This window comes from Cnephaeus nilssonii (genome assembly GCF_951640355.1).
Source record: "Cnephaeus nilssonii genome assembly, chromosome: 21".
Classification (NCBI taxonomy): domain Eukaryota; kingdom Metazoa; phylum Chordata; class Mammalia; order Chiroptera; family Vespertilionidae; genus Cnephaeus; species Cnephaeus nilssonii.
In genome coordinates, this window is record NC_137092.1 from 5,671,237 (window position 1) to 5,695,727 (window position 24,491).

The 24,491-nt window shown below is 49.8% G+C and overlaps 2 protein-coding genes and 1 long non-coding RNA gene across 5 annotated transcripts in view; 1 reads left to right on the forward strand and 2 right to left on the reverse strand.

The window, feature by feature from the left end:
• Nucleotides 1-3,706: 3,706 nt before the first annotated feature.
• PSRC1 (proline and serine rich coiled-coil 1) lies at nt 3,707-7,387 on the reverse strand. 2 transcript variants are annotated; one of them, XM_079761452.1, is made up of 8 exons: nt 7,294-7,387; nt 6,921-6,978; nt 6,773-6,830; nt 5,739-6,180; nt 5,164-5,386; nt 4,833-5,081; nt 4,418-4,505; nt 3,707-4,198 (listed from the first exon to the last, which is right to left on the reverse strand). In XM_079761452.1, the coding sequence occupies exons 2-8, from the start codon at nt 6,937-6,939 to the stop codon at nt 4,195-4,197; spliced, it is 1,083 nt and encodes a 360-aa protein (XP_079617578.1). In that variant the 5' UTR covers nt 6,940-6,978; nt 7,294-7,387; the 3' UTR covers nt 3,707-4,194. The 2 variants fall into 2 exon arrangements, with proteins under 2 accessions (XP_079617578.1, XP_079617577.1); XM_079761451.1 differs by lacking the exon at nt 7,294-7,387 and having other exon boundaries at nt 6,921-7,130.
• Nucleotides 7,388-7,581: 194 nt separating this feature from the next.
• Nucleotides 7,582-24,491, forward strand: part of LOC307093866 — a 71,349-nt gene continuing 54,439 nt past the window's right edge. Inside the window, exons 1-2 of the long non-coding RNA XR_013813004.1 lie at nt 7,582-7,868; nt 9,493-9,542. This is a non-coding gene — a long non-coding RNA (uncharacterized lncRNA). The remainder of the gene's footprint in view (nt 7,869-9,492; nt 9,543-24,491) is intronic.
• MYBPHL (myosin binding protein H like) lies at nt 11,662-23,821 on the reverse strand. 2 transcript variants are annotated; one of them, XM_079761730.1, is made up of 7 exons: nt 22,097-23,821; nt 17,128-17,216; nt 16,480-16,606; nt 16,051-16,190; nt 15,748-15,907; nt 15,512-15,648; nt 11,662-14,500 (listed from the first exon to the last, which is right to left on the reverse strand). In XM_079761730.1, the coding sequence occupies exons 1-7, from the start codon at nt 22,341-22,343 to the stop codon at nt 14,216-14,218; spliced, it is 1,185 nt and encodes a 394-aa protein (XP_079617856.1). In that variant the 5' UTR covers nt 22,344-23,821; the 3' UTR covers nt 11,662-14,215. The 2 variants fall into 2 exon arrangements, with proteins under 2 accessions (XP_079617856.1, XP_079617855.1); XM_079761729.1 differs by having other exon boundaries at nt 16,411-16,606.

Sequence of the window (24,491 nt, forward strand, 5' to 3'; positions counted from 1 at the left end):
CTGCATGAACACATTTTGAGGGGAACCCGTGCCCCGGGCGGCGGCCGGGCCACCCCTGCCCCTCTCCTTTTCCTGGACTCTGGCCACGCGCTGCAGCCCAGGCGTTTGCTCAGTTCGCTGACCCAAAAGTGCTTCATTTCCCTGCCAGACCCGCACGCACGCACGCGGGGAAGGCCAGTCACGTTCAGTTGCGCTTCTTTGCTGTGGTGTGGGTGGGACGGGGAGGAAGAGGGAACGCAGTGCATCGGCCTCAAGTCTGGGTTCTGGGGTCCTCCCAAGATCAGACAGACGACCCCACTCAGCTGCTGTGGCCTCTGAGACATGCTCTAGTTTTAACCCCTTCTGGGAATTGGCTCTCTTCTTCAAAGGACCAGGTCCTGTTCCTCTTTCTCCTTCTCCCCCCGCCCCAGCTCCCTGCGAAGAGAGAGTTAATATATATATTTTTTATTTATTTGCTTTTTTTTGGGTGTGTGCTGGGATGGGTTTGTATCCGGTCCCAGGGGGTCTGATGTGGCTGTTACAGGTTGGGTGTGTACCCAGCAGTCCTGGCATGGGGCCCGAGGCCCTTCCCCTTGCTCCAGGCTGTCATCTCCCTGCCCCTCCTCCCCCTCCTCAGTTTTGCCAACTGCTACTCATGTGAGTCACCGTTTATGCTAAGCATGTAATCCAGACTCGTCGTGGACTTGCCTCTGGAGCAGGTGAAAAAGCTCCCGTTTCTCATGTGTAAGGCTGGCCTCTGGCTTCCCTGCCCTGGTTTCTCCCCTCTCCCCTCGGTAATTCCTGCAAAGGGTTAAACATGTCACTGGTTTTCACTACTGATGACTTGACTTAAAAAAATACAAAGATGCTGGATGCTAACTTGACATTAACCATCAGATTGTACAGTTTGTTACTGTAAATATTGTAGGGTTTTGTGCTTGTTTATTTTTGTGTTTTTTTTTCCATTTTCCCATACTACTGAATAAACTAGTTCTGTGCGGGTTGAGCACTGTCATTATTGCTTCGGTGTGATGCTCATCCTTCTGGCCTTTAAGAAGAGCAGCCAGGACCAGGAGGTCAGGGAATCAGATAACAAGTGGCTGTTGTGAGCAAGACTCGCTACCAACATCCCATCATGCTCCCCAAATAGCCTCAACAACACAGAGCCCATGTCCCGGCATTTCCAAGGAAGATGTGGCGGAAAAGTACCATTTTCGGGAGAAGGGACTTGTGTAGCTGGAGAGGAGGCTGCACGGAGTAGGCAGGTTTCCAGCCCGCCCCCCCCCCCCCCCCGGCTTGCATCCTGTGGGAGGGCAGAGTTGAGAGGCTGGTGGGAATTTCAAGGTGCTTAGTGACTGAGTACCTCCTAGTGCTACTTCTCTGGGCCATTTTTGTGTGTTTATTTCCCAGTGGAAATGAAGCAGCTACTCACACTCCAAGCCAACTATGTCCTCTGCAACATTTCTTCTGTCCCCAAGTTTGTGTTTTTCAAAGGTCTGTTTAACAAACTAGGTAGGGGGCAATTAAGGGTAGTGATTAAGAACACAATCCCAGGCCCTGGTCAGGTAGCTCCCTTGGTTAGAGCATTGTCCTGATATGCCAAGATTGTAGGTTCGATCCCCGGTCAGGGCACATACAAGAAGCAACTAATGAATGCATGGATGCAACAGATCAGTGTTTCTCTCCTCCTCTCTCAAGTCAATAAATAAAAAAAATTTTTTTTAAAGGAACACAAACCCAAGAACTGGATTAAGTGACTTCATCTCTCAGCCTTAGTTTCTCTGCCTGCAAAATGAGGATGATAATCACATTTGCCTAGTTGAGCTTTTATGAGAATTAAATGAGTTAACATACATAAAGTGCTTAGAACAGTTCCCAGTGCATAGCAAGAGGCCCATAAACGTTGGTTTCCCTTGTTACTACTGGGTGGGGGCAGGGGTGGATGCACAGAAAAAATTAGAAAGCCAGACCAAAGGGGAAGTAAGCAGGTAGTTGACCAAGGACTGCTGTGGCAGGCAGGCCTCCTCCCTAGTTGGCACTGCCTACTGCATGTTGTTCAAGCAGGTTTGGAGGGGGTGAGGGTGGGGGTGGGTATAAAACTCAGGACTGACCAAGAGGGCCAGAGGAACATGCCGTGTCCTCTCTGGCCACCAGGTGGCAACAGCACATGGGTTTGCTGCTGCTGTTGCTTCTAAGAACCCACCATGGCTGGCCCACACCCAGGTCACACCTGCCCTTTGCCCGCCACACCCACACCTATGTGTGTGCCTAGGCTTGCAATCTTCCAGTGCTTTCGTCAGAGCGGGTAGTGAGGAACAGACCCTGCTCACTAGACACCAGTGCGGGACCCAGCTGGGAAACACACGTGAGGTGTTCTGGCCTCGACCAAATTTCTCCAGAGTCCAAGGCTCAGTGTGTCTCCACACCTCCTCCCCCAACTCAATTCTGGGAATCCTAGAGTTGCAAGAGTTGTTGCAAGAGGCTGAGGGAAAGGTGAATGTCCGGACAGCTGTCACTGTGACAGAGGTGAATGTGTGAAAAGAGCCTGAAGATCAGCCATAAAAAAGGAGAAGCAAGCAGTGGGGGGCCCCTGGCCTGGGAAAAAAACGGCATTTCAATGCCTCAGTTGGGCACTTATGTGCATATAAGCTTGGGCGGGGTGGGCACCAGCTGGCATCCACTTCCTTCACCCAGTTGCCTGTTGCTTCAAGTCATGGCCTGGCCTTCAAGAAGGGGCATTCTCTCAAAACCCACAAGGAATTGAGTTGCTTCTGGTTGCAAAATCAAAGGCTGTGAGAAGAGGGAGACTATTAAATCTGCTATAAATGAGTCTTTGTCATTCACTGAACTACTGCCCCTCTTGCTCTCCGATACCTTTTCCAGTAAAGGAATGAAATTCTCCGCCACATACAAATCACAACACTGGGCGCTGCAGGGGCTTATACATCCTGGTGCCAGCCCTGGAGTCTAGTAGAGATAAGAGGAGACCAACAATCCTAATGAAGTAAAGGAGACCGTGAAGTGTCCCTGGTATCTTCTGCCTGAGGCAGTCAGGGAGGCTGAAGACTCCAAGGTGCCCCTCAGCCCATAAGTACAGCAGACAAGATTCTGCTCCATTCTCTTGCCGTGAAGGGACACTCAAGTTTAACATATAAATACTTGCTCTAGCTGGCTTGGCTCAGTGGATAGAGTGTCAGCCTGTGGACTGAAGGGTCCTGGTTCGATTCCGGTCAAGGGCACATGCCTGGGTTGTGGGCTCAATCCCCAGTGGGAAGTGTGCAGGAGGCAGCCAATCAATGATTCTCTCTCATCATTGATGTTTCTCTCTTTCCCTCTTCCTTCTTCTTGAAATCAATACAAAGATATTTAAAATATAAATACTTTACCAAGACCCTGACTTGACAGCCTCACACACTGTGAATTAAGCTATACTTAACTTGACCTGGACCTTTTAGTAACATTCAAACCCTGGGAAAAGGCAGCCTGCTTCCATCTAATACCAACAAGGGGGTAGTTACAGCCCGATTCGCTGGAATCTCGAGGCCCTGGGGCCTATGCAGGCTCCTCCGCCTGGGAAGTCCACCCTGGCTCCCTCTTTGGAATTACACAGGCGCTCCCTCCAAATGTGTTAGAAACTGGAGCAGGATTTGCTTTCACATATGCAGAGAATATAAAAATACACTCACTTTATTTTAGAAAAGTATAGACCAAAGGAGTCGGCTTATCATAAACTGGCCTGTTACGATTCACAGGAAGCAAGTTCCGGAGGCCAGGTGCCTGCCTCTGCTTCGCCAGACAGGCCGGAGTCCAGGAGGGGCTGTGCTTCAGGAGGACTGCTCCTGGGAGAGCAGGGAGGTCAGCTACAGAGGCCATTCCCACGTAAATGCCCAGTGACCCGCGGCCTGGGGATGAACACAGAGTGGGGGTGGAGGAGGACAACCCACTCTCCTGCATTTCTCATCTGTGTGTTCATTTCACTGATGGGAGGGGGCCTCTTTTCCCTAACATTCCAATCCGGAGAGTTTGACTCCCCTCCGGCTCAACCCTAAGCCACCCCATCTCCCTGGGGCACCAGCCCCGGTGCCATCTCTTCCTCGTGCCCCTGAGCCAGAATCTGCAGGAGTCCGGAAGGGCTTGGGAGGCCGGAGAGGAGGTGAGTCCAGGCAGCGACTGTCGTGGCTGGTTACTGAATTCTTGCTCGCTGTCCTCATCTCTTTACCTGAAGAGACAGAAGGAGGAAGTGCTTGATTGCCCTTCTTCCTTGAGCCCATGTCACCCAGCCGAGTTCAAGTTTCTCAGGAAGCAACGGGGCACCCCAACTTCCAGGCTCCCCACCTCTCCCCCATCTTGCCACACAGGATTCAGGGCTGATATGCCCAACAGCTCAGAAGCCCAGAGGACAGGGGAGAGAGAGAGAGAGCACCTTCACCAGCCTTACCTGGTAGGTCCTGGGGCTGCCGCTTTCCTGGGGGGCTGCAGATGGCTGCGCGCGGCACCAGGAAGATGCGGCCGCTGGGAAACAGGAACTGGATGGGGGCCCACAAGAGAAATGAGGTATCAGAAAGGTCAAGCGACCGTCTCACCAAGATAAACACTGGATGAAGGCAGGGTGCGTTTGGCACTAGTGCTTTCCCACTCACCCAAGGTAAAAGTGTTTGAAAGGTATTTGAGGACCAAGGCTCAAACGCTTGGTCCAGCCCCACAGTCTCTCCATCACTCACCATCTTCAAACAGAGTTGTAACGAAGATGGAGAAAGCGGTCACTGTCACTAGCTCAGGGAGAGTGCAGTCAGGCTGGGCGAGGGTAGGTATTCTCACTCCTAACTTCCTGCCCTACGTCCATTCTTCCTTACCTCTGTGCCCTGCAGCACCGGGTCTTGGAAGTCCTTTCCGAGTTGACACTGAATCTGAAGCTAGGGCGCCTTTTCCGGGTGGTACAGTCCGGCTGCTGAGGGGCACTCGGCTGACAGGCTTGGGGATGGCTGAGGGAACAGGCAGTCGGCTGGAAGGTTTAGCAGCTGCTCCCTGTGGCCGAGACAGGCGCTGACAGTTGCTGGTAGAAGGTTGTGGGGCCAAGACCGGTCTGGCGGGGCCTGGCGGGCCTGGGGCAGAGGAATTTTAGGGTAAGCCCCACATCCTCCCTACTCCCATTCACCCCCAGCTTTGCTGCCCGGGTCCTCTCACTTGCTGTTGCTCTCCCACTGGGCCCAGCTTTCCCCCGGGTTGGAGGAGTCGATCGGGTTGGAGGAGTCGATCGGGTTGGAAGAGTCGATCGGGTTGGAGGAGTCGATCGGGTTGGAGGAGTTGATCGGGTTGGAGGAGTTGATCGGGTTGGAGGAGTCGATCGGGCAAGAGGAGAAGATGCTGGGCTTTTGGATATGGGGAACAGATTGCAAGTGGGCGACTCCTGAAACACACACAGAGAGAGAGAGAAATAAAGAGCTAAAATGGAAAAAGAATCTGTTCTGCTGGCTGAGGGATAGAGATGGAGAGTTGCCTAGATCCCAGTAAGGAAGGGCAGCAGCTAGCTGCCAACTTCATCGTCACCACCAACACCATTTATTGAGAGCTCACTAGTGGTACAGACGTTATAGAGCTCTGCACAGACACAGCGGAAGGTGCATGGCTTACGGTATCTCATTTAATCCCAACGATTCTGTGAGGCAGAATTTCACTATCCCCATTTTACCAACAAGGAAGCACTCTGTGCCTGTACTGTGTCTGGGGCCACACATCCAACCCAGAGCCGCTAAACTCACCCTCTTCACGCTGGAGGGCTTCTTTCCAGATGTTGCCCGAAGAGCCCTGACGGACCCCTTCCTATCGCTGCTCCGGAGTCGGGGTGTCAGGCTGCTTGGAGAGGGGGTGCTCCGAGCAGAAGAGCTCACAGTGGGCAGCAGGTCTCGGACAGGACTGTCCTTCAGCACAAAGGTCTCCCTCCGAGGGCTGGGCTTCACCCTGCGCGGCCCCGGGCTCTCGCCGGCCCTCTCGCGCTCCTGCAGGGCGCACTGCTCCAGCTGCGCTGCCAGCCTGTTGGCCTCATCGAGGACCTCCTCCATCTTCGCTGGGCTGAGGCGGCCTAAGCTGAACCTCACACCCTGGGGGGTGGGGGCCACTGCATTTAGGTCGCCCCGGTGGGAGAGGCCCCGGCGAAGGGGTTTCTCTGGAGTTGCCAACACTGGTATGTCTTCCTCCTCACGACTGAGACAGAAAAACAAACCAGTGCCCACACAGAAGAGAGCAGGAGACTGCGACACAGCAGAGCCAGGGACACAACCCCAAACCCCAATGCCCAGGCTGGCCTCTAGGTGATGAGACACCTGCTTCCATGAAGCCAAATAGGCCGTTAGCATTTACTGACACTGGAGATTACGTGGGGATGAAGATGCAGCTAATCCACTTACCATTCTTTCTTTTCTTTTTTTTATTGATTAAGGTATTACATGTGTCCTTATCGCCCCATTGCCCCCACAACCCCCACTCATGCCCTCACCCCCCTGTTGTCTGTGTCCATTGGTTAGGCTTATATGCATGCATACAAGTCCTTTGGTTGATCTCTCCCCCCACTTACCATTTTAACACCCTGCAATCTCATTCCAGCTTCTCCCTTCTCCCCTTGCCCAGTAATGGTGTTTTCGGGGCCCAAGCAAACCAGCCACCAGCCGCGCCAGTGCATCCCAACTTGCTAAATTACCAACCCAGGCCCCAGAGGCCAGAAATCCAGCAGTAAGGGGTTAGAGACAGAGGCATCGTTGGAGGAAAGTAAGCAGCAGAAAGAGAGAGAGGCTGGTACCTGTCCGATGGTGACAGCCCTCCAAAGTCCAAGGTCTCATCCACTATAAACTTTACATCTGTAGGGGAGGAAGGAATGAATGCCCGTTGTGGGTCCCTAAGGTGCTCTCCATCGCAGGGTCTCAATCTTCCCTTGAGGATTCCCTTACCTTCCTGCAAATCGCCCATGTTCCAGCCAGCAGGAGCAGGACTCAGCGTGGACCTGAACTGGAGACAAAGCATACTTTTCCTCGGGTCCCCATCCTGCCCAAGGCTCCCAGCTAGACTCAGAGCGCAAGCCAGGGGTCACGCTGCAGTCAAGCAAGCGCCCCAGGAGTAGCGCCTGCTCCGGTTTACTGCCGTTACCTCCGGGGAAGGTGCGGAGAGCTCCCCCTACACCCTTATCGCCCATCGCAGATTGCCCTCCCGCCCCCGCTGCGAGCCCGCCTCTCCGCATTGGGGGCGCTCTACGCGCCCCATAGTCCTCCCACCCTCTCCCCAAGCCACCTTTCCACTCCCCGCGGGAGCACACCCACAGCCTACCGCGAGTTTTCACTTCCCGCCCCGCCGCATCTCCCGCGGACAGAGCTTTCCTCCCACAACTTAGTCCCGGGAATCAGCTCCGAGGGGGCGGGGCTCCTTTCGAATCTCTCAGGCCCCACCCACTCCGACCACATGCGTGCAGTGATTGGCGGATCCCGGCGTCCTCAGCCCTCGGGGGGCGGGGCGGCGGCGGGCAGCTGGCCGGAAGTCTGCAAGTGGGGGCGGGCTGGAGAGCGGTTCCAAGAAAGACTCCATCCGGGGGTCTGCAGCGGGGGACGCCGGGAGCGCGCACGCGTGCGCCGGAGGTCTTTGGCGCGACGATGAGTGTAGGGTTTGCTCCCCGTCACCCCATCTTTTCCGCCGCCTCCTCGCTTTGCTTGGAGGAGCCGGGGCTGTGGCTCCGGGGACCCGCGCGGTCGCCTGTCGCCCCTCGCGGCTGTGGGCCCTGAAACGAACGCTCCGCCTGAGGAAATTCGTTTCCTTGGGCTCCCGCCTCGTGCCCGCGCCGCTGTTGCCAGATTGCCTCAGGGGCGGCCTTTCCTGGTTACGGAAACACCTCAACATCCGTAATTTAGGTACGTTGAGGTGGTCTGAGGAGGACGGACAGCTTCCCCGGCTTTTAAAGCGGGAACGTTCGGAACCTGAGGCAGCCAAGGTGTGAAGACAGCAGCGGCCGGGTGGCAGTTACAGAATAGTCACCGTGTAAACTACAGCCCAGGGAACGTAGTCCACGGTACAACTATGCAGGGGGCCAGGTGGGACTAGACTTATGGGGCGCTCACCTCATCTATGTATATAAAAGCCTGCCCGACCATTAATTACCACCCAACGACCAGTCCCTATGACGCGCACTGACCACCAGGGGGCAGAAGCTCAACACAGGGGGAGCTGGTCTCAGCGAGAGGAGCGCTGCGCTGGCTCAGGCTCCTCCCTGGCTGCCTGCCGCTTGGTGCACTGCTACATCCCTCAGGGGATGTCCGCCTGCTGGTTTAGGCCTGATCCCTGCATATGTATATGTATATGTATATGTATATGTATATGTATATGTATATGTATATGTATATGTATATGTATATGTATATGTGTAAACTGGCAGTCAGACATCCCCCAGGGTTGTGAGAGGGCCCAGGCCAGGCTGAGGGACCCCACACAAAGCCGTGCTCCAGGCCTCTAGTAAGTTATATAAATATCTGACCACCATGCTATACACCTGAAACTAATAATATTGAATGTCCATTGTAATTGAAAAATAAAATAATTCAAAAAGTCAAGTAAACGTGATGGAAAAGAAAATAAAGCGGGGGGTGGGAGGCTTTAATGACAGGGAGAATTGGGTTCAAATTCTGCCCTGACTCCTGGTGTACATGGGAGGCAGGCTTGAGCCTATTTTTATGACTATCAAGTTTTACTCCGTGTGCCTAGGAGCTTTTGAGGGGGTTTGTAACTTACGCCCTCTAAACTCAAAGCTGTGTTCATAAGCCCCTGAAGCCTCCTTATTAGGGTTTTTCTCTCTGTTGTTTCCACATGTTGCCTGGGAATAGACGGGGCCACAAGTCAACAGAGCTTCTCAGAGCCAGTTGATTTTTATAACATCATTCCCGGGCCACGCAAAATTACCCACTTAAAAATTAGCCTGGTGGGAAAAAAAAATTAGCCTGGTGTATTTGGTCAAATATTTAATTAACTCGCCCTTAATGCCTTGGCAGGGCCAGACCAAATGATTTCAGGGGCCTTATGCAGGCCGCGGGCCAGCCGTTCCCCACCCCTGCAAAGATCCTGAACTTGAGACTCCAGCACTTGTGACCATTATTTGGGCCATTTGTGGGCTTTTTTTTTTTTTTTTTTTTTTTTTTGTCTGCTTCCTGGTTTTCAGTGGTACAGTTGAGATGGTGAGGTTTGCAGGAATGAGATGTTGCTGTAAAAAAATGCCACAGGGAGCAAAGGAGCCTTGGAATTTAATGGAGTGACCAGGGAAAGGGTGGGGAGGCTCAGAACCTGCAAGCTTAGGTGAGGAAGACCTGAGAGGAGGATGGCTTCTTTTCCCCAGGTTTGTGGGTGAATGTGGAATCTTAGTTGCTTGTGGGATTCAGGTTCTATGGAGGTGGGGAAGCCAGAGCCAGATGCCTCCCTCCCTCCGCGGCAAAGTGGAGATTTGGGGGAAAGAAGCTGTTAATTAACTGTACTTTTTTCTCCCCCTAGGAACAGCCTGAGTGGGGAAACGCTGCACTTACTTCTTCACCCACCTTCAGGTAAGCGGGGGAAGCAGTTTTAGAAAATTGGAAGTTAGTTTCTCCTAAGGAAACTCATCTTCAATTTTTTATCGCCGAATGAGGATTTTGAAAGCTCCCCCTGGAGCACGCCTGCCTTTCCCTCCCGCCATGCGTTACCATTACCTTCCTCACTCCCAAGCTCCAGGAGCCCTTCCTTGATCTCTATAACTCGTTCCCTAAGCCCATTTCTTCTAGGAATTACTTTTTCTAGCGCTGTGATTTTACAAATAAATGTTCTCTTATTTAAAACAAAACAAAAACAATGGAACTACTTTCTCTTTCAAATGACAACAAGCTCAGAAAAACAGATTTTAGGTACAATAATTCTTCACTCGGCATAAAGCTACTAATCTGAGAACTATTGGTCCCCCTCAACTCAACCCCAAATGGTATATACGTATGAACAGGTGGATAAATAATAAATAAGTGAATTAATGAAGAAATTACACCCCCTTCCAGGCACATGGTAGGTCTTAATTCAGAAGGCACTCCACAGTGTTGAATGCATAAATGAAGAAATTAAGGATTTCATCGCAGTTCTCCTTGAATGCAGGAAGAGTAACTATGACTGTGGGTCTTGTTCAGTGTGCATATTTTATTCCTTCACCATGAAGGCTAAGAATGTATGAACTTTAAGGGATGGCCCTTGCGCATTTTAACAAATAGCAGAGGCATGGGGCTGTGGGCTAAGGCCAGAGGTCTGGCTGATCCTGAGGGCATCATTGCTGGGCATTCACTCCTTCCTGACCTAGGCCCTGCTTGGTTGGAGCTCCCTCCCCTCTTGGCCATTGTGTACATGACTGGTTGGCTCTGGTCTCTGCCCCGCACCCCCAACAGTCTCAGCAGGGGTTACGTGCATTAGACCCTACAAATGATTTATGTGACTGTTTTCTCAATTTTCTCAAGGATGGTACATAAATAGTCATATTCTAGATACATAGGAAGAAGTTACTTTATGATATACGATGGATGCCTTGGGGCATTAGCACTTAATTCTCATAGAACTTCAGTTGAGAGAGGCTGGAATAGATACTTTGCCTCAACTTAAAATAGACCTTCCATCTGAACAGAAAAGCCTTTCACACTCTTCTCAGCAATACAGCTCCTTCCTCCTCAAAACCTTGCCTAATATTTACTAGATCCTGGAAATCTTTTCTTTCTTAAACCCATACCTACTACAGTGAGGATCACTGAGTGAAAGAGGTGAAAGAAAATAGGGGAGGCTCCAGGTCAAACACATCTGGTTCAAATGCTAGCTCTGTTACTACCACCTGCATACTTGGAACGACTTATGAGCTTCATTTTTCTCATTTATAAAATGAATATTAAAGAGACAAAGCTCTTAGTTCAATGACTGCTGCATAGAAGGCTGTTTGCGTTATATACAGAGTGGAACAAATGTAGATTTACAGTTATTCATATGGAAAAGAATACAATAATAACAATACAAGAATAAACTGTTTTGCCTACTCACAATTATAAAGCTACTTTTGCCTCACCCTATTACTGTGTGTAACAAACCACCCCAATATTCAGTGGCTTGAAAAAAGCAGCCATTTATCTGCTCATGATTTATAATTTGGCCAGGGCTCTGCAGGGACAATTAGTCTCTACTCCACAAGGAGTAGACTGGGCTTGACTATGGCTGAAGGGTCCAAGAGTCTTGGTGTCTAGAGCATGGTACTGTCTGTCAGCTAGGGTTTGGTTGTCCTGTATGTGGCCTCTAATAATTCAGTAATCTATTCTGGAATTTTATACATGGGAGCCAACTTGCAAAAACAAGCAGAAACTACTAGACTCCTTAAGGTCTAGAACTGTTCCAGCATCATTTCTGCTGCATTCTTTTAGTCAAAGCAGGTTGCAGAGTCAGCCCAGATTCATGAGGAAGAGAAATAGATGCCAACTCTTTTTTTAAAAAAAAATGATTTTAAAAAGAGAGGAAGGGAAGTAGGGAGGGAGATAAGAAGGTGAGAGTGAAGGAGGGGGGAGAGCAGAGAGAGAAAGAAACAGAGAAACATTGATTTGTTGTTGAAAGAGGAATCTGTTCCACTTACTCATGCATTCATTCGTTGATTCTTGTATGTATCTTGACTGGGGATCGAACCCATAACCTTGGCATCGGGATGATGCTCTAACCAACTGAGCTACCCAACCAGGGCAAGGCTAACTCTTTATGAGAAGATCACCATGCCCAAACCTAGGATGGGAGGAATTGTTGCTATCTTTTGCAGATTTCATCACAGAATGCCTTTAATATGATATCTGTTATAAGAATAAAAACAAATGTAAGCAAGAACACCTCACCTTAATTCTTTCCCTGGGGCTTAATAAGAATACGCTGCCATTTCTTCAGTATCTCCAAGCCCTCAAGTCTTAGTGCTCTGTCTCTAATTAGGTAGGTATGTATTTATGTGTCTAGCTGTCTGGATGTGCCTCCTGTTGTTATCCAACGTGTACTGGAAAGCCCAGAGAGGAAGAGGCAAGTTATCTTCAGTATCTCTTTCAGCACCTGGTACTGTATAGAGTTGAACTCAGTTCTGTCATACACTGTCTAGGGACAAGGACAGTATTAGAAACCTCTGTGGAAGAGAAAGTGGATATCGGAAGAGAAAGGAATCTGAGGTTTTTTGAAATTGCAAATAGTCTGGCTAAAGAATTTCAACTTTCTAAATGGTTTTCCCACATGGAAAGACACAAACAGATGGACACTTATGCACTGAGGAGCCTCCCATTTATTTAGATCAGTCCAAACCAGATGCTGTACTGAAGCTCCTTAAGAACACAATCTCAGCACAGTCAGGCTTCCTGGAGGCACAGAAAAGAGAGAGTTTGTTATGGCCATAACAGCCAGCAGCCAGAGCACATACAGGGAGGTATGAAGTCTCTACTTACCCTGCCTCATTGCTGGGCACTGGCTGGGAGAGAGGTAAAAGGACAACTAACACTAAGAAGACTAACACTAACCCAACACAATACTGACAGAGAGGGACCTGAGGGATGGCAAGAGAACTGTCTTTGCAAGCCAACTGGCAGAGAGAGTTCTTCTGAGAAGTTTGTACTTTAATGCATCCCTTAGGGTTTTCATTTGCTATTTATCAATGATAAGCTCCTGGGATTGAATTCATTCTCAATTTTTATCAGCCAGGAGCTGCAAGTCAGCGGAGACATTGGGAACCCATTCTCTTTAATTCTCTCATGAGCTTCTCTTTCACCTCACTCATCAGTTTGTACACAACATTTCTACTGTGAATGGTTTAGAATCTGAAGGTGCTATCAAATTCTAAACAATGATCTGAGTTGCCATTTGCTTGTAATGTGCTGCTTGGAACCACATACCCACATTTTTAATTATCCTCTCGCAGGAGAAGGAATCCATAAACTTCAAAGTAAAAAACAGGCACTGATCTGTTTTTCACCATGCTTATGATACCGAAGTAGAAACAATCGACAAGAGCAGCTTCCTTCTCCTTTCCCTTGCTGCCACCATGTGGTGGTGGTGACCCTTGCCCATCCTCTACGCCTGGTTATTCCTTTGACATCTTTTCTTACAGCACCTGCCCACCTCCCTCCCACAGATCCCCCTGACGATTAGGCAGATGCTATCACTCTTCTTCAGAGGAGCATAAATTCCTATCATGAACTTGAGTAGTAGAGATAGATAGAGCATGTGGCAAAAGTAGATTTCATCTATGATAAATTTCCTCCATGGGAATGATAGGATTGAAAGGCTCAGGAATTCACATCTGCCCATGTCTCAACAACGCTAGCCAGAAACATGAAACATTCAGACACCTGTTTCTCTCTCCTTACCTTCCTCAAGGGTTGTCCATGTCCTCTTAGGGAGCCTCAAAGAGGAGCTGCAAGAATTCAGACAGTTCCCAATGTTAATATCTCAGAAATCTCTGGGAAACCTTCTTTCAGAGTCCTGGGAAGGGGTATGCTTCTCAGTTTTGGGGGGAGTCCACGATGCTAATGAGTAGTTTATGCATAGAGAAGAATAGGATATGCAATTCATTCTACACACAGTTAAAGAGTGTTGTGTGTCAGAAACGGGGCTCAATGCTGGGGTGGCAGGGGAGGAGACAAAGGCAGGTAAAATTGTCCACCCTCATAGTGCTCATAGTTTAATGGGGAAACAGATCAGTAAATTGATAATTATAAAAAAGTGCTAAATGCAATGATGGAGATCTGAACAAGGTGACAGTAGGTGAATGAATACTTTAAAAGAGGTAGAGAGATGTGCAATATTTTCTTTTAACGAACCAGCGGGCAAAGTTCTCTGGTTTGTTTAAAAGCCCAATAAACAACCGCACCCGGCTAGCTCAGTCGGTAGAGCATGAGACTCTTAAAAGCCCAATAAACAGCTGCAGCTTTCTTGGACTGAGTCAGAAGATTGTGGTGTGTGTGTGTGTGTGTGTGTGTGTGTGTGTGTGTGTGTTTAAAGTGATCTGGGTGAGGACCAGGAAACTTAGGCTCTTTCCACCATAGCGCCAACTTCTCAGTTAACCAACATTGGAAATCTCGGGCAATCAATCACCTCCTTGTACATTAAGTTTCTCTTTTGCAAAATTGAAATAGCAACTCTTCCTAATTGTAGAATTATATACATCCTGATGTTGACGTTGATGAAAGGGCCTGAATGGGGAAGCAAATTAAGCCCTTTTCCATCTAGGCTTGTGTCTCTGCCCCAATTTTTTCACCTGTGGAGAAAGGAAATGACTGCACCCGAAGGCATGAGTTCTGCCCTTACTCGTCACATCCACCCGACAGTCCACGGACGCCTCTCCCAGGGGGTTAACCGCCTTGCAGGTGTAGATGCCCCCATCAAAAGGACCAGGCTTGCGGATTTCCAGTGAGCAGATTCCCAAATGAGTGAGGGCTCTGTACTTGGGGTTGCCTTGGATATCCATGTTGTTCTTCAGCCAGACAATCTTCGGCTAGAAGATAAGGATGAGGGTGCATCAAGGGGTGGTAAGAACCAATTGTTCTTTCTGTGCTCAGTCTCTGAGACACTTTGCCTACAAGGTTTGGGGACACACCGGCCAGAGGAGCAAAAGCGGTAGGATGCTTTAGGAACAGATGGTACAGGGATCTAGAAGAGATAATGGCCTCTGGGTAGTCCCCATCCCTTATATTTGGGAATGGGTTCCCCCTCCAGTATCCTCAACAGCCTCCACGCTCCTTCTCTTGGTTGAAAAGAGCACCTGAAACCTTGCCTTGTTCATCAAGTATTCCTGACTAAAAGAAAAGTGATAACTTCTCTTCTATCCTGCTCAAGCAGCCCCTTTATGGATCAGAAGAACTGGGCGTCAGATTTGCCTCTTTTTTGTATATACATTATTGAATCATTCATATTCTTTCCCACTATTGGCTTGGGAGTTACTCCTGTGCCTCTGGTTAGAAAGTAGTTTCTAGAGTGGACTTATTGGTATTTTCTTTCTGAGATGTTATGGCCACATAGTCTGGCCCAGAACTGTACACAAAAGGTACTTGGTAAAGGTTTTTATGCCACGTATGGAGTGAGTAGGTTGCAAATAGACAGAGAACCTTGCTCAGAGTTGTGGCCAAAGGCTCAGTTTTAGGCAGCTCACATGTGCATGGCCCCGATCAGATGAAATGCGGTGGGGGAGTAAGGAGAAACCAACGGGACTCCATGACCCCTGCCAGACAGACAGACAGCTTTGGAGCTCATTCCCAATTGCCAGCCAGTCAGAAAGTGACGTCTTCATACATGAGGAACAAACACTAAAAGGAATACTGGGAATATTCTCCACATTGGCCTATTTTGGACTCTAAGTGCCCTGACTGTTCCTACGGGACCTGTTATGGAAGAGGCAGATGATGGTGATGGGAACAAACGTTCTGGTTGGAATGCTCTTCGACATAGCTATGGTTAGGCAGGCACAGGAAGCAGCATGGCACAGCCACCCATAGCACTCCCCACTCACCTTGGGAGAGGCACGGACGCAGCAGAAGAGCTGGGTGTCGTAGCCGGTGACTGTAGTGCAGTTCACGAGAGGCTGGGTGAACTTTGGAGCTTCAGAGAAATCTCGCTGGGCAAACCCCTTAGTCTTGTAAACAGTAACTGAGGTGACCAAGAAAGGCCCTGATGTAGTGCCTGAGATCTCCATCCTCCTGCAAGTCTGTATCCTTCACTTCCCAGCTCAGGGTCTTTGCACCTTACCTGCTTTCTGGATGTGGGCAAGGTCGGCCGTGATGGGGGCTGTCTCACTGAGCCCACACTGGTTCTCAGCAAAGACTCGAAATGCATAGGAGTTGCCGATGATAAGGTTGGAGACTGTGAAGCTGGTGCGGTGATAACGCTCCAGCACTGTGAACCACAGCTTTGGGGTCCCAAGAAGATGCCATGAGTGAGACACCTGTTTTGTGAACTCAATCCACTTTAGCCCACCATGTGGAGCTATCAGAGCCCCATTCCAGAATGTGCTATGCCTCCTTCCCTTCCTCCCTCCCCGCTGGGCCTCACCCCAGATTTTGTGTCAGCCTTCTGCACCGTGTATCCCAGGAGGGCCGCATTGCCTGTGTCTTGGGGAGGTGTCCACTCCAGGGTAGCATTGGAGTCCCAAACGTCCACCAACTTGATACTCTGAGGAGGGCCTGGCCTCTCTGAAAGGGCCAAGCATGGCACAGGGCATGGTACAACTCGCATGCGTGGAAATGGCTTCAGGAGTGCCCCTTCTCCTCCTCTGCTCAGCTACTCCTCCCTCCATCCACTTCTGTGTCCCACACTCAGCGTGTGGGAGCCACCCTGGATTCCCCAGCTCTATGTGATGCCTGGAGAGGGAGCCCCTGAGGACCACCCCATCTGGTGCTCTCCCCACCGTACCGATCACCAAGAGGTCAATGGTGGCAGTGGCCTCTAGCCCGCCCAGCTGCACACTGAGCTGGTAGCGACCTGAGTCAGCACGTTGGGCTTCTCGGATGAAGAGGATGGAGTCCTGCTCCCCATTCCGCACACTCACACGACTGGCATCCAAGGCACAGCTATTATGTGTCCAGGTGGCTCGAGGTTTGGGTTTGCCCTGAGAAACAGGGATAAGGCTGTGAGCAGCCCCAAGAGGCTTCTTGACCCTCTCCCCAGTTCCACATGGTGACTTGATTTGCAGCTACAAATTCCTTGAGTTAGAGATTGGTGGACTCTCCCAGGAGACTTTCGTCTTTCAGTAGCAGCCTAAGGATCATGGGAAAAGGGGTGGCTTTGAGTCTCCCACCCTCTGTGAGTTTAGGTCATGGACATGCAGGGCAGCTGGGACTAACAATAGCTGCCCAAACTCCCGCGAGCCCTCCCAGCTGAGAGCTCCCAGACCTCTGCAGACCGAAGGACTTGGATTAGCCTCACCTCATCACATGGGGCCCAACCCATCCCACCCTCAGGAGTGCAGATGGAAGGCCCAGTTGGCCTCAGACTTCTGGTGATATGGGTCCCTTCATTCAAGACCAGGACAACTGCCCCACTGCTAGTAGGACTCTTGGTATCTGTTTCCAAATCAAGCCTTGTCCTGGTCCCAGCCATGGACCCAGCGTGGGGCTGGGGTATGATCACCTGGAACGGAATTCGTAGGTTCACAGTGTCTCCAACCTTGCGGATGTAGGTCTGCCTCAGCGCCCGAGGTAACCAGATCTTAGGTTGCTCTGAGTGACGGAAAGAGAGAGAATGGGGTGGTGAGCCTCTTCTGGTGGGAAGAGTGGTGCTCAGAGGGAGTGGGTACTGCCTTCAGCTGTGCTCCATGGGCAGGTGACCCAGCCTTAGCAAATTAAGTTCTCTCATAGGGAATGGGAAGATTGCTCCTATCATCTTGCTGGGGTGTAGGGACAAACAACTGGGTAAAGGACCCTCTAGAGAGCGCCAGTCTTGGCAGCAAGAGCACCTGAGTGGGAACCTGATGCTTCTGTTAATTTATAACTAGCAACTCCTGACTTGCCATCAACTAAGATTTCTTTTTTCTGTCTGTGCACAGACAAGTCCAGTCTGTGTGGTTTGTCTTTCCACCCTTTTGCTACATTTATCCTTAACACCACTCCTTTTGTCAAGGCCACTTTCAATGTTAATCCTGACCTCCAAGTGTCAGCCCTGTCCCCCAGTTTGGTGCCAGACCCGAGGAGAAAGCTTTCTCTTCCAGAGGCAGAGTCAGCTCCCTAGACCCACTCAGACAGCACTGATGTCATTGCAGAGGTTGCTGGCGTCTGGGTGCCGTCCTCTGCATGGCTGCCCAGCTCATTGCCTGCACAGTGTTCTTCCAATTTGTGGAGGATCACTTTGTACAAACAGAATCTGGGACATATTAGATCCACTGCTTACTTGCCCTTGATCTCCCAGTGAGAAGAGAGATTAGATCATGTTTATTGGCTTCCAGGATGAAGACAGGAGATGCTCAGGAAAGTGCTGAGTGTGAGGTTTGGAAAATGACCAGGTATAATTTCTCTCCTTGGCCTCAGGCTGCCTTGACTGAGAAAATGCAAACATCCCACCTGGGTTCCCTTGGCGGCCCAGCTAAGACAGACACCATTTTCCAGCCTTTTGGGGGCTCCTGTCTCCTCCTTTTTCAGGCACATATAGTCCCCTGCTGCTATTCTCTTAAATGGAATGTGACAGGGCCTCACCAACTTCCCAGCCTCCCCTAACGATTCATTCCTAGCAGTTGGACATTCACTCCCGCCCCCCCCCCCCCCCGCCTCCCCCTCCACACACATAGCACAATTGCTTGATAATGGATTCCAAATTTTTGATAATATCCATTTCTCTGTTAATACATTCCTAAGCACTCACTCCAATGTACATTTACCTATAAATTGAACTGTTTAAATATATACATTATATACTGCAAAATTTTGAATGATGAAATTTAAAATAAAATAGTGGTTCTGCTCTGTTCTTTCTACCCCTCAATTTTTTATCGTTGTCTAGAGACCAACAATTTCACTCCCACAGTACCCCCCATTACGATCTCAAGATCATCTGGCCTTTGTAAATGAACATAACCACAGACATTCAGCACACGCTGTCCATTTTATTTACCTAGTTTCCTTTTCTGCTGTGTGCCTTGTGTTTTCACTTGGGTTGTGCTGTCTTAGACTGCACTTCACTCCCGCAGGAACAAAGGGGTTCAGGGCCTCCAGTGCTCTGAGCGCCCGTCCTCCCTGAGCCTCAGTAGGAATAGGACAGCCTCAGAGCCCAAGCAGCTGAATGACCCTGCTCTGCTTGCCCTCTGTTTGACTTTGACGGTTTGGGAGGGGGCGGAGCATGAAGAACAGAAGAAGTGTTTGTGCGATGTGTTGCTCTCCTGGGGCCATGTTGGCAAGCCACCAAGGAGTTGAGAACAGGCGGATATGACTTAAGGGTTTTCTGAAAAAAGAGGGCAGCAATTGAAAAGGAGGGTCAAAACCTCATCTTGTTGGGCTTGGTTCCCCACTGTTGGGTAGGGAAATCACCCTTCACACTTGCTGGGGAGAGGTCTGGAGAGGAGCCTCCAGAATGTCTGTGTTACGAAGAGCCTCGCTGAGCACCCAGCACAAGGAGCAGACTGGAGGAAAGGGCTTGGAGAGGAAACAGATTTGCTGAGAGTATCATGTCTAGTTGGGAAGTTGTGCTGGACCGGGACTCCTGCTTTCCCATCTGACATGGCAAACCTGTCCACACCTCTGACCTCCGGCGTCCACCTGAGACTGGGCACCAAAGTCAAGGCTCTGACTGTGATCTTGCCCCTGGAGGGAGGTGGCAAATAAGAGACACCCTCAAGAATTGAAAAGGTTGAGGCAAGAAAAGAAGCCCAAGCTGTCATGCCTAGAAGATGTGCTTGCTGAGCTCTGCTCTGCTCACACTTCAGGGAGGAAACAGGCTTCTGTAGATGGGTGCATACTCCTGTATCTGTTCCCACGTGGTGTTTCTTTTGTTTCTTAAAAAAAGTACCTTGATAAGTGTTAGCTTAGTTTCACCTGAACTACAGAGAAACATTAAAGAAATGGGTTTATGTGGCACATAAGCTAAGACGGGGGAATTAGGAGGAGGATGAGCAGAATGGCGCTAGATCCAGAGGGGATCCCAACAGGGGCAGAGAGAGAAGAAAGGCTGTCAGCTAGGATGGTGGTCTTCTCCTCCCCAGAGGTCTCCTGTGAAGTTCTTTGCCTATAAGTGAGACTCCCTGACACAATGATGAGTAGATAGGGGACAAACTGAAGTTACTAGAATGCTCCAGCTGAGGTTCAGTAGATGAGGATGTGGCTTTCAGCAGGCTCCCAGGTCCCCATTGGAGGGCAAAGGATGGTTTGAGGCTAAAGCAGCTGACAAAGTGTGGGAGGTGGCAGAAGAGTGTTTGACAGCTCCAGGTGCCTGGGCAGCAAGCAACAGGCACTTCCCCAGCTCAGCCCGGCCTTCTTGTCTGCCCTGCAAACAAGAGCAATCTGACCCTTTGCTGAGAATGTTAATAGGGGGGCTTATTGGGGCATCTCTCTTCACACCTCCATGGCCCAGTGAGGTGTGAATTGTACTGACCTTGAGGAAACATGGCTTTCTCCTCCTCAGATGCCAGGAGGGATGTGAACCAAAGACGAGAGCCCGAAAACAGAAGTGAGGTTTTCTGAGGTTTTCTAAGACGAGGTGTGAGATAGCCACAGTTTTGTTTCGTCCCTTTATAGAGTTTTGGGGAAAAGGCATTTTGAAAGTCCTTTGGGAGCCATTGGCTCCGAGCTGTGTCTTTCTCAGTGCTGTGTTTCTCTCAGACAGGACGTTATTTAATTCTTTTCTTAGAAATTAGTAGTGAAGACCATCTAAAGTCTAAAAATCTTGACTCTTCTTGGTTAGAAAATTCCTCCTAGTTCACCCTAATTTCATTCCACTGAAGTTTATGCCCATTTCCTTATTCTTTGCTCATGGGAAAATTTGTTCACATCCTCTCATAATTTCCTTTCACATGGTTCAAGACTTTTTCTCCAGCAGTTCCCTAAGGGCTGTGTAGTCCAGATTGATGTTATGAATTATGGCCTGGAGAGTGAAGAAACAAGATGGACACATTTGCAGAGTGAAGGGTGTATGTGCATGTGTGTGTGAGTGTTGAGTGTGTGTGTGTCAGTGAATGGTTACCAGAAGATGGCGAATGCACAAGATGAACTGTGGCTTTGAAACATAACCAGAGATTTTCAGGGTTCCCAAAAGTACCAGCATTTCTTAGAGAAACATTAGCAGATGCTTAGAATGTGGCCTTGGACTTATCAGAAACCTGTCGGGAGGAGTGTGATGGGAAAGGCATATGTGACCTCAGGAACACCTTGTGAAGGACAAGAATGTCTTCTCTTTGAAGACCATGAAACTAAGGTCAGAAAAAAAATAAAAGGACATAGACATAGGCAACACTTTTCTGAGAAGACTTGTTTAGAGATCTCAGGCACTACACCCCTCCCTGCAGTAGTCTTCCCCTCTGCTGGTGGCTTTCGCCCTGGCTCACTGTTATGACCAGCGCTGCTCCAGTCATGATTCCTGGTGATTTCCACGGCCATCCTTCCAACCTGTGCCGGGCCTTACACCACGCCTGCTGCTCCTCCAGGAATTTTGTCCTCCCCTGCTTTACCCTTGTTCCTTGGTCATTGTCTAGATCAGTAACTGCAGCCCCTCTATAATCTGCATTTCAAGCATCCCATTCTCTCATCCCCACCTCTGTGACAGAGATGGCTACTTGCCCACCCAGATTTACATGATCTCTCCCACAGTATCATGATCTCTGAGAAGGGGCTGCCCGCTTGCCAGTGATATGTGAGTAAAACTGATGAGAATCACTCCTGAACCTAGGCTTTTAAGAAATTAGTTCCCTATTTCTCCTTCCACCTCTGGTCAGCTCAGCTAGGCTCAGGTGAGCAGCACGGAGCTGTCGGCAGTGGGGGTGGAACCAGGGGCTGGAAGGGGCACCCACCACCTCCTAGCTCAAAAATGCCTCTTTTCCGAGAGGCTCAGGGAGACCACCATGGAGAAGAAGCCACATGCTTCTCCCAGGAGGGCTCCGCTTCCATGGGCTCAGATTCTGAGAAGTGGGGTTTCCTACGGGAGCCAGAGGGGGTGTTGGGGTAGGCCCTGGACTCACGGCACTGCCCAGGGAGAGGCAGAGTATCATGGACTATTCACTACTCAGTCTTCCAGTCACTATAGCTTTTCATTTCCCTCTTTTAATCTAGACAGCCACCATCTCACCCTCATTCCCTTTCTGACTGGCATTAGTATAGCATGTCCTCCTAGTCCCCGTGATAGACATTTCTTAAAGGTAAAAGTATGAACAGATTATTAGTCATTGTAAAGTGCCACAAACACCATTTACCGAATTCTCAGCTAAAAAAGCAAACACCCAGCAGAGACACATGAATAGCAAGTAAGAGTCACCAAGGAAGGGCGTGCGGGGCTCCAACCCATGCTCCTCCGTCCTCCGTCCCCATCCCTTGAAGTCGTCAGCTCTGCATAAACCTAAGGAGGTGCCATCAGGGAGTCGGAATATCCTCCCATCTCCCGCCACCCTCCCTAACCCCACGGTCACCTTCTAGAGGGGCCAGGAGCTGAGGAATAGGGCTGCTGGCCCCCCGTCGAGGTGAAGTCTGGGGTTCTTCCGCATCTGCTGGGCTGGCTTCTTTCACCTTCAGCGTGGGTCCTGAGGCCACCTCCGGTGCCGTGACTGCCTCCATGCTGGGCCACCCAAGGCTGGGCTCCAGCGGCAGATTTTCACTGTTGGTGCTGAGGGAGGGGCTGAGCACCTGCTCTTCAGCCTCTCCAGGGGTCCCTGCCATGGGGTTATGTAATTGGGCTGGCTTCTCCCCACCCCGCTACTCCCAGAAGAAGGGCTGAGCAGGGCTGGGGGAAGAAAGGGGGATCAGACAACAGCCCAGAATAGCCACAGGAGGAGGGCCGAGGTGGCCCTGTTATCTTGGGAGTGAGATGACACCCCTCACGCAGCACCGGGGAGGGAGGAGAGAGCTTGAGCTTCAAATAGCTCCCCCTTCTCCCCCACGCAAAGACCATCCAGACAGGGCCTCTGGCTCCTGTGGGATTGGGTGACATCTTGACTCCTGACCTCCAGCTCATCCGACATGGTGTTCAGGTCCAAAGAAAGGGGCCCCAGAATTAGCTGAGTGATAGGCATACCTTTAACTGCTCTTTCTTTCTCTTACTCCCATATTCAATGAGTTGTAAATTTTTAACTTGACCTTTTTTTGTGGTTGATACTCTCCTGAAGATATTTTTTCCATAGATTTTTAGAGAGAGTGGAAAGGGGGAGGGAGGGAGACAAAAACATTGACGTGGAGAGACACATCGATTGGTTGCCTCCCACACATGCCCCAACAGGGGTGGGAGCTTGAACCTCCAACCCAGGTGTGTGTCCTTGACCAGGAATTGAACCCACCACCCTTCAGTGTGCCTTCAGGTGCATGGGCCAACCCTCTAACGATTTAGCAATACGGGCCAGGGCTTGTCAACTTGACCTTTAAGTGTATGTCCCCAATTCTCTCCCCCTCCCCCTAGTGACGGTGGAAGGTAGTCTGCACTCTGGAGCCAGACTATCAGGGCTCATGTTGGCCCCATCACCAACTAGTTGTGTGACTTGCGACACATCACAGTCTGTCTTAGTTGTGTTTCCTCATCTGAAAAATAGATATGATAGTAACCATAGGGTTGCTGTGAGGATTAAGAGAGGCAATCTGTGTAAAGTGCTTAGCAGAGTATAGCTGACTAAGTGCTCGATAAATGTGAGCTATTTTTAGGTCAGGGCACTTGCCCCTTTGAAAGCTCCCTCGCCTAGGAGATAAAGTACAAAGAAAGTGAGAGGCAGCAGGGGGAGGGAGGAGAGCCAGGGGCATAAGGTCAGAAGACTTGAGTGTGACTTTTGGCTATACCGCTCACTCATTAGCTAGGTGACTGAGCCAATCACTGCCTCTGAACTACAGGTCTTTGGTCTATGAAACAAGGATAATGAGGCTAGGTTTGGGTTCAGGATAAAGTGATAAAAAATGTAGGGAAGTGGCCAACCCACAGTAGGTGTCAAGTTACATACTAAAGGTCCTATATGATTTCCAGGTTTAACAAACCATCATCCTACATGTGCATACTCCATCCAAATGATCTGGTTTCCTGTTGTGCTCTTTATCCCCAGAAGCCAGACTGTGTATCACCTCAGTATGTACATCTCTATTTCTATATAGCCTTTATTTTTAGAGCAGGTTTAGGTTCACAGCAAAGTTGAATGGAAATATGGAGTTCCCATATACCCCTCCCCACTAGGCCCTTATTTTTTTAAGGAAAAATGAGTGTGGTTGAATGAATAGGCTCCTTACTCATGGTTACCTTTTAGCTCTCAATTTGGGGGCAGATTCAGTAGGATCCCAACAGTCTGTGTTAGTCTTGGGGTGTGGGACAGGAGACCTCTTTGCGACTTACATAGAGGCTCAGGACCAGGACACACTGTACACACACTTTGGGGTGCAGGAACCTGTTTATCATGTTCAGGGGCGGGGGGTGGGGGGTGAGGGCGGGGTCAGCAGGAACCTCTCCTAAAAGAAATATTTTGGATGGGAGGAAAGGGGAAACTCTTTGAAAGGCCTTAAATGAAATGGATCAGGAAGGACTATGAATAAGAGCAGCAAGAGAAATGTAAGAGGGGCAAATGGAAAGATACCAAAGTTAAACTTCAGTGTTGTCATTTGTCAATCCTGCTATAAGGAACATATAATTCAGGAGAGTAATTGTATGTTGCTGTGTGCAGAGGAAGAATATAGCAATTGAAACCTGAGAAGGTGTGCGGGGTGGGTCAGTTAGACTTTCTGGGGGAAAAGAACAAGAAAGTTGGTCCTACAAATACCCATGGGAAGTAGATCTTTATGAGCATAAAGAAGAAGGGAAAAAGTAAGTAGTTTCCCCCGTAAGTTATCTTAATACCTTTC

Coding starts and splice junctions, on each gene's coding strand:
- PSRC1 (XM_079761451.1), bottom strand. CDS start 6,993: ATGCTTTGTCTCCAGTTCAGGTCCACGCTGAGTCCTGCTCCTGCTGGC. Junction 5,082..5,163: donor CAGTGGGAGAGCAACAGCAA/GTGAGAGGACCC, acceptor CCTCTGCCCCAG/GCCCGCCAGGCCCCGCCAGA. Junction 4,506..4,832: donor CGGTGCTGCAGGGCACAGAG/GTAAGGAAGAAT, acceptor GCCCCCATCCAG/TTCCTGTTTCCCAGCGGCCG.
- MYBPHL (XM_079761729.1), bottom strand. CDS start 22,343: ATGGCAGGGACCCCTGGAGAGGCTGAAGAGCAGGTGCTCAGCCCCTCC. Junction 16,607..17,127: donor ACCTACGAATTCCGTTCCAG/GTGATCATACCC, acceptor CCTGTTTCTCAG/GGCAAACCCAAACCTCGAGC. Junction 15,908..16,050: donor AGGCTGACACAAAATCTGGG/GTGAGGCCCAGC, acceptor GGGACCCCAAAG/CTGTGGTTCACAGTGCTGGA.